At 37.1% G+C, this 16741-nt stretch overlaps 1 protein-coding gene across 1 annotated transcript; it reads right to left on the bottom strand.

Moving 5' to 3' along the window:
- Nucleotides 1–603: 603 nt before the first annotated feature.
- On the bottom strand, nucleotides 604–15739 carry CRHBP (corticotropin releasing hormone binding protein). The gene is made up of 7 exons (XM_072413801.1): nucleotides 15598–15739; nucleotides 15352–15442; nucleotides 14696–14853; nucleotides 6066–6276; nucleotides 3955–4103; nucleotides 3335–3455; nucleotides 604–822 (listed from the first exon to the last, which is right to left on the bottom strand). The coding sequence occupies exons 1-7, from the start codon at nucleotides 15676–15678 to the stop codon at nucleotides 668–670; spliced, it is 966 nt and encodes a 321-aa protein (XP_072269902.1). The 5' UTR covers nucleotides 15679–15739; the 3' UTR covers nucleotides 604–667.
- Between the last annotated feature and the right edge of the window lie 1002 nt (nucleotides 15740–16741).

The following is a 16741-nucleotide window of genomic DNA, read 5'->3' as shown; positions in this document are numbered from 1 at the left end:
ACCAATAAATAAATAAATATTCTTTTCTGTGTTTTATCTGTCAGAAGGCATTATGTCCATAAGTGCCCAAGAAACAAACTCAAGCAAATCCTGGATTGGAAATATACGGGCTGGTCATTGAATTGAACAGGCATGAAAAAATAATGATCATTTTAAGAAACTGTCACTAGATTAAAAAAAGAAAAAGGCCTTTCTGTAAAGAGTGAACACTTACCTGCCATGCACCCAGCACGGCTGGTCTTTACTCTCCTCTTAGGAATACCCAGCTTTGAACATACTTCTAGCTGTTTTTTAATGCCAGGTTACTTTCTGCGGTCTATGCGGTTCTATTCACCAGTCCTTCTGGATATAGTAGTGGAACAGGGATCAGTGAATAAAACCACATAATGCATCAGAGGACCAGGCATCCAACATACCTGGCATGATCATATTATATATGTTGTATTGTTTACATCCGTAGCTATAATTTTGTGACAAGTTCACACTGCCATCTTGCATTAGAATAGATAATCAGGGAAGAGTCTATAAAAATAACTTAAAAAATGATTATGCAGGTTTTATCTCCTGCTTGCTCAACTGCTGAATAAACAGGAAAGTGTTGGAAATGAACAATAATGATTTTGTTTATTTGAAAATAATGCTTTGGAATTAGGGGGAAAATGGCAGATCAATCAATTGGAGCGCAGACCTCTTCCACGCTATTTCCCTGCTGTCTTTCCAGTTGTCGGTCCAGCTGTGTGTACTCAAATGTCACCCGGTTAATAAATTTGCCACTTGAAACCATTCGTAGCACACTGTTGTCACATCCAATCTTCATTTGAGCTATGAACCAAAGCACAATAGTAATGATGTAAAATATTCAAAAAATTCACAATAATGTTACAATATGACCAACAAAATACAACCATATCGTTCTTGTGCCTGCCAAGGCTTTAGTGACGTGCATGCTCCCTGATTGTGTTATACTCTTTAGTCAGGCTGAAAAATATACATCTATAAATTAAAAATAAGTAAGAAAATGCCTTGGACCCCCAAAACACTTTTTTTAACAGACGTACTGTGTTAGGTAAATTTAGTACACCTGTACATTTTCCTAATAAGCACTGCAAGATATTTAAGCCATTAATCCATATCTTTGGCTACATGTACTGTGAAGTAATCCATCCCCAAAAATAATATTAAAAAAGGCCAAAAAGTGAAGGATCAATTGTTTTTTATCAGCTTGGAAACACCTACTGTGTGATTACATTCAAAGGGTACTGTTTCAATAACATTTCAATACCATTAATTGCAGAATAAATAATAACATATATTTCAATACCATAGGCATTTTATCTGTGTATTCATTTGTGTGCATGGAGTTCAGCTTTAATGAATGTAGCCTAATCATAGGTTTCCTATCCAGTGAGATTGTTTTAAAGATTTTGTCTCTGTTATATCACTGTTTATACAGGAAAAGTAACCTTGCTCTAGCTCGAAGCCCCAGGTTGACATTGCATACTTTTATTTAGTCTGTGATCTGTGACCCCATATTCTACTCTATTTTGCTTTGCCTGGTTGCTCACTTTCTAGACCAGTGTTAATAAGCGCATAGACCTTTTTAACATGGGGGAACCCCATTTGAATAATTTGTAGGTCTTCAGGGAACCTTTGCTTGAATTACTATTTCCACAGCTCACATTATATTAGTGTGATGGTAATTGGAAAGAATGCCTCTTACATTGCTGGCCAGTGGGAAGAATGTCACCCTTACAGGTAGCTAAAAAGTTCATGGTGTCAGTGGTCAATGACTCAAGAGGCACAAACTGCTCATTGCTCAAGCAACCCCTATCAAGCTCTGGAAGAACCCTGGTGGTAAAACATTAAGCCTGATTTATTAAAGCTCTTAAAGGAGAGATGGAGGTGGAGAAGGTGGAGAAGATAAACTTTCATCAGTGAAGCTGGGTGATCCAGCAAACCTGGAATGGATCTGCTCCAGTATTGAAAACATTTGCTAACAGCTTCACCGATGGAAGTGTGTCTTCTCCAGCCTTGAAGAGCTTTAGTAAATCAGGACCTATGTTCTAGACCAGTGGTCGCCAACCTTTTTGGTCCCGCGGACCACTAAAATTACCGGCTCCTGACCGCGCATGCGTGGGGAGCCGGGTGTCAATCCAAGGGGGAGAAACCTCCCCCATAGTGACGTCATTGTGACATAACCCCGCCCACTCTCCCATCGCAGATCTAAGCCTGCAATGGGAGAGTGGGTGGGTTATGTTCAGAGACACAGCCCGCCCACTTTCCTGAACCTGGGACTTGTACGGGGGACGTAGTCCTCGGCTCTGGCTGGTGCGCCCCTTCTCCTGACCTCGCTCGGGGATGCACTGGCCAGAGCCGCGGACCACCAAAAATATGGTTGGTGACCACTGTTCTAGACTGTGTGAGCCCCCAAATGTATAGCTAATGTTAATGTAAATCCTTATTTAACATGTTTTTCATGCCATGCCATGTTGCCTAATCAATCAACCTAATTAATCAAACTTTGCCCATTATGGCACTGACTTATCTGTGTGCAGCCACCCTGCAGCAATGACAGTTCCAGGGCCTATCATTGTCACACCAGAGGAAGATGCCATTTTGGCCGCAGCCTCCATGGCCGAGAAGACAGTGATCCTTTTCGGCCATTGAAAGACTACTCATGATATACCTCCTGAGCATGCACAGAAGTTATGTTGTCTCCAGCAGCTGGCTCTGTGTGTGTTGCAACACTGCACACAGAGTCAAGTATCTTGTGAGGAACCATGCCAAATATTTACAGCCACCTATTTGGCCAAGGTTGTGCTTATTTGCTTATAAAAAGAAAATAAATTTGTTTGACAACTTATGTTCATAGACAAATCCTATATAATCTAATAGTGATCTGTAATGAGGAGAATCTTGCCTCCAGTCTTCCCAGCAGAGTGTCATTGCCCTTTGCTAGTTTTTTATTTTTCTTCATTCTGATAAGTATGTTCGGAACACAGAATGACTGTATATTACATCAATTTTTATACCATCATTATTATTATTGTAGAAACTCTCCCCATCTTACAACCAGACAGATTTACTTAATCTAAGTGAATGCTTTGTATTTGAACAAGGGGAATGATCACTGAATGAAGAAAAAGACCAAATATGTCTTGCTCAACTTAACGACTGCTGCCAATATTAGGTTATCATGGGCACAATAGTAAAGAACAAGCTTTATAACCTGGCTGATTGAATGTTTACTGGGAGCAGAGATAGAATCCAAACAGGCAATATGAAATGACAACAATGACATTTAGCGTTTACAGTAATTTAAAGCATTGCTTACCAGATCCATGAAATGAATGACAAAGATCAGCTAATGGGAACATATTTGATGGATCTAATCCAGTACCACCCAAGAGTTCAACAAAATCTCCAGCTCCTCCACATCCTTTTGGTGGTGGCTTCTGTAAAAATGACATGCCTAATTACCTTTTTAATCAACAAATGCATTGGCCTCATTTAACATTAAGACTGCATTATGACAATACTAAAAAATCAAAATGAATAGAATAAAAACACCATTTCAGCCTGTAACAACTCCACTGATTTATAAATTAGATATTCATGTTGCATCTGGAATTTGTAGTTATACTACCTACAAAGCTCTACTACTCTACTTTGAACATCTCAAATAATGAACTTCCCTTGTAACGTCCCTCCTGTTCCTCCTCACCAAATTCATCACTCCCTAACCAAAACAAGCAAAACAGATTCCAACTAAAAGACCTCATCTGTACTTCAAAGCACATTGAATATACAAAGTGTGAATTACATGGTGCACATTTTATAAAAGTTCATTCCAATAAACCCTTGAGTAGGTATGACCCCTACAATTTGTTGAAGATGAAATTGAATGCATAATATTGATAGTCTGGCAACTAAAAACATGTGCTGTGTACATACCTTTAACTGTAGCTCATTAAAGTGACCGAGCGTCAAATCAGATATTTTCATTACAACTGGATATATAATAGAAAAACTGCAGTTTCTATGCTGATGGGGGATGATCATCGTAAATTTTCCACTGGGTGATTGGGAGATTACATTACATGCTAAAGGGAAAAAAATATCATATGTTTTAGCATCTGAATATTAAGTAATAGAAGAGAACTTTCTACATAAAACTAAATATACAGAGAATTCGAATTTAAATAGTTTCATCAAAGCCAACATCCGACACTAGACATACATGAATCAATTTTATCAAAAACTTGAGGGGTAATTGGGACTTTTAAAGCAAATATTCCAGATGTGTGTCCACAGATAAAATTTAACACAGATAATATTTTACAAATATACAGATAATATTTTACAAAATTTCTTTAATAGACCATTAAAAACTTTTACCCACAATCAGTATACACAACCAAAACGAACAATAAGTTAAAGAATGAAACTATAGTACAGTGTAGTTAAAACATTGTATTCCCTGTTCTTTCCACTCAACACATTTAAGAGAAAGTGTTTCTTTCAGTGAAAAAAAGTCCTAAATGTTTCCATGCACAAAGACAAATGTTATGACAACTTTTTTTCTGCAACCACTCATTCTATGAAGTTTCATATGCTTCACCTCTAAATTTTAATTACCTGAAGATGTGAGAACTCACTTTTATTTCAACTGCCAGTATAGGTGCTGGTTGGTTAATAATAACTAAAGCAAGCATATTCTAAAGCAAGTGGAACTATTGTCTAGAACAGCAAACCAAGTTTCTTCTTCTCTTTCCCAGTGAATGAAGGCTAAATTCTGATTGGTTGCTATATCTTTTGGTCTCCCCCCTCCATTATGACATCCTTTTGGAAGTTTTTAGCCGTGGAGATGTATACCAATAATAGCCCAAAGTTGATGATCATACAAGGAGTGGCTGAGCAAAAGACCAGGGACTCAGATGCATAGCCTACAAATTATACACACATTAATACATGCCTATTTCACCAAATTCACTTGGAATTCTTATATAAAGTAAGCCTGCAGTTTTAGGAAAAGATCCTCTGCAAAAGTTTTTTATGTGATCTCGATAACAAAGAACAATACTCTGTACTTTTTAAGCCTTAAGCACCCCCTTAACAACTAAGCCTTAAATTTACTGTCTCCCAAATCAACTCAGTACTAAATGACAGCTATAAGGAGGTTTGATTGTGTATAATTTTGCCATTACACACAATTCTAAGCTGTCAGATGACAGCACAGACTGTGATGTCTAATTTTTCATCAAATTAACATGGCAGATGATTCAGATAACATTTTCCTTCACCATGAACCCCTCCATAAGGTACAGTAGAAAGGTCTGGGCTTAGTTAATTCATTGTTACAAGACCTTTGCGTGAAATGAAAGGTTGTTTTTTCTATTTGCAGGTAATGACTGTCATCAGGCTAAAAATAAGAAAAATACAAAATTTTGCATTGTTACCAGAACAGGAATAATAGAGAAAAATTACAAATGGAACACCTTAAAGCAAACTTAAACTGTAAGAAGTAACTTTGGAAAAGTTTATGTGTGCCATTACCATTACTATTAGTATTGTGGCCTGATTCAGATATAGAGAGGGTGCATAAAATGTAAATATTTCTTAATTTCAGTGAAACAAATACATCTATACATACATCTATGTTTACTTGTTGGTTACACCAACAGCAATACTGACATTTTACAATGAAATGTTGAAAATCTCAACTATATATATTATTTCTGAAACAGTACTGGCTTGTAGTTATCTTCTATTGGTTTTTACTTAAAATGTTGCTACGGCTTTGGCAGCCAGTGGATTGCACTGGGTTGTTATCGTCAATTATTTTTTATTGAGTACTGCGCTTTTTACCTGTCATAAAACTGTACATCAGTATTTATTAGTAGTGAATATAAGTTTTATTCACTTCTGTACAACAAGTAAAAATCAATAGTCATTACTGGCTGGACATTTATCAGATTTCCTTCATTATTTCATTCTCCCTGGGAGATGTATGGTCATGTCATAGCTCAGTGGAAATACTGCTGGGGAGAAATGAAGCAACTTACGGAACAGATTAGGTGTCTTGCGTATTGTCAGTGTGAAGCCATGGCCTGGCTTGTGAACCCTGAAGAAAATCATTGCCACATTCTGAGAAGACCTTGTGATGCTTTGCATGTTGCCATCTTCACATATATCCGTGTATCGCTCACTTGTGGAGAGGGGGTGGTCCAAGGAACTGGGAAACTTTTCTCCTTTAATGATCCAGCCATCAAAAACCTGACATGATTTGAATCAGATGGTGTTATTTTGGAGTAGAAATTACAATGGTGACAGCAAACTAAGAAGGCAAGCAAACTTTATATAGTAATGTACTTCCATGGCTTACATGAGCCACAAAGATGAGTGACGTCATCCAAAGTTGAAGATGTTATCGCCACCACCCAGAGCCCAATGACACAGTTCTTTTCTATTTGAATAAGCCCCCCTTCATATGTTTTTCATGTAAAGTTTCAAATGATTTTTTATTGGATGTTTTAAAAGCCTACATAGCGTGAAGAAACTTTTATTTGGTAGTGCATGCAAAATTATTGCAGCCCATATCACTGTTGCATTAGCGTTTATGTTTGGCAGTGATTTTTGAAACATACCTTATACTACAGCGACACACCAATGATGTCACAGTATTAATATTAAATGAAGGAAAGAATAATAATGAATGGTCAACTATCACAGTAACAATAATGAATATTTTTTTTATCAAAAACCATTACAGGTAGGAAAGCTTCGATTCTGTTACTGCACCAAAAACAAATGCTACATTTATATCAATGGAGAATTAATTGAAAATGTTGGCCACGTTTTGCTTAGTGGTAAATTCTGTGTTGGTTCTCAAACATTACATACATCTGCAGAGATGGAGACATAACCCTGCCCCTGTACAAAGCATTGGTCAGACCACATCTGGAATATGCAGTCCAGTTTTGGGCACCAGTTCACAATAAGGACATTGTGGAATTAGAGAGAGTGCAGAGAAGGCCAACTAAATTATTAAAAGGAATGGAGGAGCTCAGCTATGAGGAGAGATTAGCAGAACTGAATCTATTCTCCCTTGAGAAGAGACGTTTAAGGGGGGATATGATCACCCTGTATAAATATATAAACAGCCCATATAGAGAACTCTCTTCCCCATTATTCACTTTAAGACAAGATTATTACAAAGAACAAGAGGGCACTCTGCGTCTGGAAGAAAAAAAGTTTAAGCTCTGGATAAGGAAGGGATTCTTCCGATTCTGTGGAATCAGCTCCCTCAGGAAGTAGTTTCAGCAACTACCATAGATTGCTTTAAGAAAAAGCTGGATGTTTTTCTAAAAGCACAGAATATAACTGGGTATTAGGGCTTTAAAGTAAAAATAACAGTGGCTGTTGATCCAGAGAACATCCGGCTGCCTCACGGAATCAGGAAGGAATTTTGCTTATAATGAGAGGGTGGGGATATCTTTTGTCACCATAAAGATTTTCCTGAAACAGCCATACAACAGTCATAACTTGTAAATATAACTACATTTTGGATATAAAACATTTTACAATACTAGGGTCTAGTGCAGGCATGGGCAAACTACAGCCTGCGGGCCGTATACGACCCAATAGAGATGTTTCCCTGGCCATTTTGGTGTTCCACGGCTTTGGCCATCCCGAGCAGGGTCAGGAGAAGGACCTCGTTGGGCGGGGGCGCACCGGCCAGAGCCGCGGAACACGTCCCCCAGTTCAGAGGCTGCGATGGGAGAGTGGGCCGGGTGTGTCCCTGCACACAATCTGCCCACTCCCCCATTGCAGGCTCAGATCTGCGATGGGAGAGTGGGCGGTGTTTTGCCATCATGACGTCAGGTTCAGAGGGGTCATGATGGCATAACCCCACCCACTCTCCCATCGGTCCGCCCCCACTGTCAAATTTTTTTTCAGATTGTGGCCCCTGAGTCAAAAAGTTTGCCCACCCCTGGTCTAGTGCTATCATAAAACAATTATAACTTCTTCAAAATAAATGCCACTAGTTCACTTGTGAATATATATACTGAGAGATATTCTAAAAAAAAAAAAAATTCATGGGAACCTAAAATATTCAGGATTGTTCTAAAAGCTATTTTTCAACCCTTCTCAAGCTATTTAATATGGGGGAACCCCTGACTATAATAACAAATATCCACAGTTTACAGTACACAGGTGGGTAGTGAGAAGAATGCTCAAATTGCTCTTTGCTCAAGGAACTCCTAGCAACCCTCAGAGGGACCCTAGGGTTCCACGGAGCCCTGGTTGAAAAACACTGCTTTGTTAGGTAAGGATCAATTTAAAAGTGTGGGTTTTAGCTCTTGAGTTCCCCCAAGTCCTCAATACAGGAACTGTTTGTAGGCTGTATATAACACAACTTATTTGGCACCGCTTCCAAAGATAAGGGAAGAGGAGGAATCATGCATAGGCCAGTTGTTTGTCTAGGTCTGTAACAGTTCACGTCTTCTCTATCCAATTTTTTATTTAAAATCCCCTGCAATCACATTTGTAAAAAATAAAACCAACCCACCTATGTGTCTAACTAGAAAACTGCATTATCATGCTCTATCAGGAAAATATATATTTTTGAAGTATTAGAAAATCATTCAAACCACACAAGCAGATGTGTAATAATACCAGTTCTAAAAACACAGAAGTATTAAATAAAAACAAATCTGATTTGTCTATAAATAGAAAACAGAAATTCCAATGTAAAAATATACCAAATGTACCATTTATAATGCAAACCCCTAAAGTCACTGATTCTTTATTTATAAACATCACCTAGGGTAACATCTAATATTTAATGCTTATGAAGCTTCTTGATAAATCTTGTTCCTTATAAAGTTCTGACTTACTCTTTATTCTTCATCTGGCTGAACTATGGCGTACAGTGGAATGAGGCTGTGCAAAGCTTTCTGTTAGCTATGGCTATCGTAGAAACTTCAGTGCCAGAAGATCTTTATACCATTCCAGAGAATTGAATTACAATCCTGCCTATAATAGAAATATTTGAATATTCCTGAAGGTAGGAAGGTCCACAGGCAGGGTGGTTTAAATTGCTGGATTCCTCGATATCTATAGTGTACAGCGATAATGTACAGCGCTGCGTAATATGTTGGCGCTATATAAATCCTGTTTAATAATAATAATAATAATAATAATATAGTTATCGGGATGGGTAAAACATTTAATGTGAAAGTTTTTTTTTACTATGCAGCTTTCTGGCTAAACAGAAGGTATGACTGGGCTCCTATGGCAAAATGACCAAATGAATGATGAGAGCATATTCCCATAACTTTAAATATTGCACATTTTATATGCAATATTACAATTATTTAACGTTTCACAAACTTAACATATTTCGATATTAGATATAACTAGGAGATACAAATAAGCACAGCTATACTGACTATCTGGTCTACAAGGAGCATTGCTAGGATTGTGAAAGACCTGGGACACCCCGAGGAGAACAAAGATGCATTGTGCAGCCTGCCGCTGTGCATGGTGGGTGTGATTGTGACAATAGTGCCAGGGCTTAAAGGGGTATGATACACACGAAACTGGGTGTGTTTCCAATACACAGGGCATAAATATACCACAGTTCATGTGCCACAAAAATATTCTCCAATTACCTCAAAGAGAATCTCATAGTCACACAAACCACAACACAAATCAAAAATATTAACAAGTTTCATTACACATGGTATGTATACAAAAACTTCAAATAAAATTGTCGAATGCTTCTGAGAAACCAACAACTTTCAAGCCAGTTACTTTGGTCCAAAGTACCATATGTTGAGTGTTGGTGGTCAGGAGCATGTAAAACACAGAGGTCAGTGCTCATTAGTATATAAGCACAGTATGTTGGAATCAGGAGTAAGGAATATACAAAATGTAGGGGTCAGGAGTATGTGATGTATAAAATGCAGGGGTCAGGTGTTAGTAATTTACAGACTGCAGGAATTAAAAGTATTTAACATACAGCTCAGCAGCAAAAATACAAACTTCTTATTTCCTTCTTCCTCCAACTAAAATTCCTCAATAAATGTTCTGCCTGGAAAATAATACCCAAGCTAAATTTACAGGGAAAAAACTCCCCTATAAACCATAAACAATTTCCCCCTCTTCCTAGTAACAATCTCCCTTCACCTTTCACTGAATTAGGTATCTCCCTTCCGTTTAAGCAAAAAATCTCCCTCCAAGCAACAACTCCCCCATATAAACCCACACTTTATCCCTCTTCCCAAACTCTCTTTCTCCACAGCACAAACATCTATCCCACGTTTATTGCCTCTTTCAAAATATTTTAAATCCATTCGTTACTCTCCTTCTATCTACTTATCCATAAATATCCAAAAATCCACTTTATTTCCCCCTGCTCATGCCCCAGAATCTACATTTTCATCCAACATTCACCCCCTCCCCCAACCCCGTGATGACCTTTTATTCAGAGCCCATTTTAGTCTATGTTGGGGGCCATATGTACCCTGCTCAATCTGCTTTAAATCCCCTGTCCTCTCTGTTCTACCCAATCCTTTCTCAGTGAGGGCAGACACACCTATTCTTCTGTCCTGTTTTGATGAGCGGCAGAAGAGGAACCCAGCCAAGGCCATGTTCATTGTTGCCTGTAACCAAAGTCCATAAGGTGTTCTCTAGGTAGGTTCATGATCTTATTCTTCCAGGTAGGACAATTGGAAAGGTAGGCTGTTTCACTGTAACAACTAGCAGTTGCATTACATTATACAGAGTAGACAGCCAGGTGACAGGCAGCAGAGAGGATATACAGGGTCAACTTCTCTCCTGCCAGCCCCAAGATTGGGTTGAAGATAGAGATAGAAGGAAAAGGGGAACCATTCGCCCAAATCATAAGAGGAGGGTCCCATGGTGCAACTGGCCCCACCCCAGGCCCACACCTCAAAAGGTAAATATGAATTTTAATTATAAAAGTAAGTATATTCCAGCAAAAAAAGTAGGTGTGCTGCTTATTTATTTAACAACATTTTAGCAAAGTGAATTACCACAATTACTACAAGGGATAATTCACTTGGACTAGTAAATATAGTAAAAATTCTCTTTGCAAAGAGTGCCCAAAAACCCTGCAAGGAATTGCAAGAAAACATGATTTATGCTTGGATGTGATTGAATTTATAAAATCAGCAGAGCTTCATTTCATTGACAAAACTAAGGAAAATGTATCTGGCAGACTGATAATTCACTTTGCTAAGTGAACAGCTTAAACTCCTTTAGTAAATCAACCCCATTGTTTATTAACCCATATAACCAGCTTAGCAAAGTATCACTGGCTGCACATGTAATCTGCATGACTGAGCTCTCAGTGAACTGCACAGTGGGAGATATGTCTGGCCAATGCAAAGGCTGCTTTAGCTGCACCCCTGTAACATATCGCCCAAGGCAGGGGCCCCTCCTGCATCTGATGCTGCTGGACCTACCCTCATCCCTCTACCAATAACTACCCTAGCACAAAGATCCCTCCTTCCTCCATATACTTTTCAGACCTCGGATGCAAAGTAGCACCCATGAATGAGTTGAACCTGTACAGTAATTTTTTTGCCAAGATGCAATAAAAAAATATTATATTGATGCCAGGGGTAGATTTACAACTCAGAGGGACCCACAGCAAAATTTTTATAGGGCCCTTAACTCAGATCAATGAAAGGAACAATATATGTGAAGAAGTAAACACATAAAACGTATAGCTATTTTCCCTATGCAAGTAATGGATGTAATGTGGTAAAAATGTAGACTATATTATGCCTTATCTAAGATGCATTACAAAATCTGTTTGCGGTCCCTATCAGGTATTAGGTTGTGTTTTTTTTTTGCACCAGTTGGCATGAATAAACCTCTCATATTATATATTCACATTTCTCTCATCAATTAATAAAACAGTATGGAATAGATAATTATGTAGGGCGGCTGGCAATCGTATTGGCTGTCAGGTAACATCACTTGTTCTCAGAACACAATAACTTAGCACAGCCTGCAGTTCCATGTAATTAATAAAAAAAAAAAAATATTTATACTTAAACACAATTTTTCAGAACAGCATTAATATGGATATGTATGTAAATCACATGATAAAGTTACCTGTGCACAGACCATGCTTAGTTAAGTATGTACATATGTTAAACTAATAGTAAACTGTCATTTAAACTAACCTTCATTCATTTCTGTATCGATAAGCATTGTAGCAGAAATCATTTTTAACCACTATGAGAGCAGATTCCTAGCAGACTGACAGCCCCCCCCATGTAAATACCATGCAGGTGTTTCTAAGCTAAACAGCACTGATACTGAGTCTTTGTTTGGATCTTTTAGTATATAAGGAATTAAAACCATTTTATTGAAAGCAGCTACAGTGGATAGTAATGGCTTGTCAGGGAACCCCTGCTACAAGTACTATATCCACATCTCACATTAGTGTGGTGGTCAGTAGGAAGAATGCCTATTACATTGTTGTCCAGTGGAAAGAATGTCACCCTACAGATAGCCAAAATCACCAGTGTCAGTTAAACTGACCTGGGAGGTACAAACTGACCTTTGCTCAAGGAACCCCTAACATCCTCTGGAGGAACCCTGGTTGGGAAACACTGGTTTAGGGTCTATAGTCAGCACAAGTACAGTTTAATGTGACCCTGTCACCTAACTGAAACTGACCATAAACACTGCCCCTGTGAAAAAGAAAGCATATACTTACCACTTCTTACACTCAGAGCCGAGCGCTGGTCCACTGTATCAATCTCCTGTATCCCTGAATGCTCTAAGAGAAAACTCCTGCCAACTTTACATTACTACAGGGCAAAGTAGTGAAGTTGGGGTTGGCAGGAGGGGCAACCCAGAACATCAGGGGACACAGAAGATCACTTTTACCAATAATGTCTATTCAATGTCTATATAAAGTCTAGATATTGTTCATAGGAATAAAAGATGGGCAGGTTTAGTTAGACAACATGATTACTTAAAACTTTTCTCCCTAATCATTTGTAAGCTCTAGTGCAATCCAACATTGTAAAATGTATGTAGGAGCCTTGCCTACAGGGGATGTGGTTTTATGTTGACACACACAGTGACCATCAGGGAAACAAACTGATTGTATATCTCACTGAATGACAATTTAGCCAGAGCCATTATCATACAACTTACAGCTGAAAAGTCCCCCGTACTGGGACTAATTAAATGATGGGAAAGTACATCTAGAATTACATATTTACAGAATAAGAGCACATGGAAAGTGCATGAAATATAAGACTATGTATATATATTACTATATACTATACTATAAATTACTACAGTATATATATATATATATATATATATATATATATATATATATATTATCAGTAAAGTGATTCTGCTGATACCTTCTTGGTATGTTGTCTGAAAGATGCTGCTCTTAGTTGTATTCTGCATCAGATCATAAACATTACAATCCCTTTACACAAGTCATTCTCCTTAAACTTCTTCCATTAGAGGATAACAAATTAATTGGATTGATTTCCTAAATGATTATAGAATATTCACTTAGCAAAATGAATTATCCCCTTGAAAGGGATATACTTTGGGTACTAAATGAGATGAAGCTCTGCAGACTTCAAGCATCCAATCATGGGCATGTAAAAAAAAAAAAAAATATATATATATATATATATATATTATTTGCATGTACTTAGGTATCCTTTGCAAAGTGACTATCCCTCACATTTACTAAGATAAGTGAATTATCCCTTGCAGAGTAATAATTCACCTTGGTATGTGAGCAGGTTCTTTTAGTCAGTCCCAATGTCTTTTTAATTTAAACATGAAACATGGATAGCAGAACAAAATAAATATTGTTTGCATCTTTCCTTTAAGTGAACATCTTTCTAGTGCCTGGTTGGGATAAACATCAATTGCTGATTTCCAGTAAAGCAGTTTATTTAGTTCTATCAGGTGCCATACAATCTTGTTCTTCTTTTACACATGCTCCTCTACCTCTCATGGGACTTTTGCTGTTTAAAATCCACAGTACGAAAGGAACTCCACTGCTAATGAATTATTTCAAACCATTGCTAATAAATCAGCTGCCTATTCCTGCCATCTCATACTCCTTTTGTAGTTGGCTGCTAGTGAAAACCCAACTCCACCTTTATTTTTTGCTGCTGTAATATTTTCATAGCTTCCAAGCAAATTAATTTTAAGTAATATAAATAAAAATGAGTGTTGGGCTTAAAATTACGCATTTCACTTATAAAGTCACTAGCTGGTGAAACCTGGTACAGTTGCAGTAGCACACAGACTCAACAGTCTTCAATTTACATGTCTTACAAAAATCAAGGTTTGCAAGCAAACTAGATTCCCTTTATTTACCCTATAAATCAAAAAGACTGCACTAGTCTTTTGTGTACCCAACATAATACAGATCCAAATGAACATATTAACACATTTTAACATATAGTAATACTAATTTTTGTACTGGGCAGCACACTGCCTATTCTTATTTGTGAATATTGTGGATCTCTCCTTTCAGAATAAAGTCACAATTATAAACAATATCCTTGTTCTATAGACTATATGGAGTCACAAAGATCACCTAAGTTTGCTTTACTAACATGCTGTAAAATTAAAAGTGATTGTACCATAACCATCTTACCTTTAGTATGTCTCCGCCAAGGCAATCTATATTTACAAAGTTATATTCAATGGTAATAAATTCCTCTGGTTCTCCAATAATAAACAGAGCACAGTGCAACTGAGGTTGTTCTGCTTTAAATGTGAACTGTCCATCTATACTTAGCATGTCAATGCACCCTAATGGGAAGTAGAATAATAGATAAAGTTATTTTCTTTTTTACTAACAACACCTTATCATGCACAATTAAAGGGAACCATTTTAATGTTTATATAAGCAGCCTTTAACATTTTGTTAAAAATATATATAGCACAATTTCTTACATCTTTTATAACAAGATATATTTTTCTAAACTGCTGTTACATTAGTAAAGCATGCTTTTAGAAATCCTTCTTGATAACATTTTTTATTGCACACATTATACTGTCCTAATAATATTATTTATATTTACGAAACTCCAATACATTAATAGAGTAGAAATACTTCCTTACACTTTATTCTAGATACTTTATACTAGATCACATTTTATTCTAATTTACACTATACAGTAGGTATTTTCTACATCTAGATTAAAACTACCACATTCTTTTTTAAAAATAGCTAAAAAAAAATACTCATATTGTCAAAATGAACAATACACATTTTTACTGTCCTGTGATATCCAAATGTATACTTACTGAGTGACCTTCTATATATCTGTTCTTGAGATAATTCACGTTTAAAATCTGGGTTCAAAAGAACCAGGGCATCTTCTGTTGCATCTCTTACCTATAACAGAAAAATATCAAATAAATTGATCCTTTTTTATCATGACTTTACAACATTTTTGTTTCTGTTATATTTATTGGATTGCTAGTGTATGACAAAGTTTTTCATAGTAAATCAGCTGACAGGTGCAAGGGATAAAGGGAGGATGAGCTCACCTGTATGTACCTGCACTGTCCTCGGAGGCTTGCCAGGAAGAGGAGCAGAACATGCCAGTGAATCCTATGAGCCAGAGTCATGCTGCAGATTCACTCTTGCTCTCCTGCTCTCTGTGTGTGCTTCAATCCCTTCTTGTCTGTGTTGATATTAGGAGGAGCTAAAGGGGTTTCTTTGACAGACCCCTTTATATAGAAATCTGAAGGGGAAGGAACATGGTCCTCTGACTGATAGAAGCACTGTAACCATGGGTTACCTTGTCTAAAAAAAATACTAATTTTGTTTTTTTGGCAAGGGGCAAGAACACCAAATCCTACCAAAGTCACGTATTATGACCAAAAGCCACAATATAAAGTCACAAAATGTCATGTTAATAAAATATCACCTGCTTTAGATGCATATAAATGATAATATATATAAATAGATTTTTAATAAAGCATTGGTAAAAGCAAAAACATGCAAACTGCATATCAAAATAACATCGGATTTCAGTTTAGGACAATGAAATGACAAATTTCTGCTGTCATAAAGCCCGATCACATGATACACTATATATATAGTTTAGTGTTGTATACTCATATATATATATATATGAGTATAGTGTTGTGCTGGGGAAATATATTGCAAATACATTATTTCAGATGTGAATGTGGGAAACTTAGAATTGAAAATAGGAAGAGTGCATTGATACACTTAAATATGCATCTGCATGATACTGACATACGGTTTACCCACTAAAAGGAAAACTGGAAGAGATACAGGTACTGCCATTGCTGACCGCCTATTGAAGTGGTGTGTCCGTCACATTGTCCTTGTGACATGATTGTCTTTTCATTCATTAAATTTACTCAGTTTACTTGCTGCATATTTATTTCAGGTCAGTGACTAAAAGTATTGAAACCTGAGGCAGGAATAGAACTAGAATTTAGAGCTATTGGATTTGTTTTTTATAACAGGTACTCTTTTATGCATTATGAAATATACATAATTAACTCTTTTTTTAACTTTACTTTTAAAACAAAGTCAGCCCGATGCACCAAACCCGCCATCCCTCCACAGGTTGCTAGGGGTTTCTTGAGAAATGGCTGACTGACCTCCAATTTGGTGATGCTTGCCTAGTTTCCAATATGCAAAGCCAAGAGCATG

The sequence above is a fragment of the Pyxicephalus adspersus genome, chromosome 6, assembly GCF_032062135.1.
Source record: "Pyxicephalus adspersus chromosome 6, UCB_Pads_2.0, whole genome shotgun sequence".
Taxonomy (NCBI): Eukaryota; Metazoa; Chordata; class Amphibia; order Anura; family Pyxicephalidae; genus Pyxicephalus; species Pyxicephalus adspersus.
This window is presented reverse-complemented; position numbering and strand designations above follow the sequence as displayed.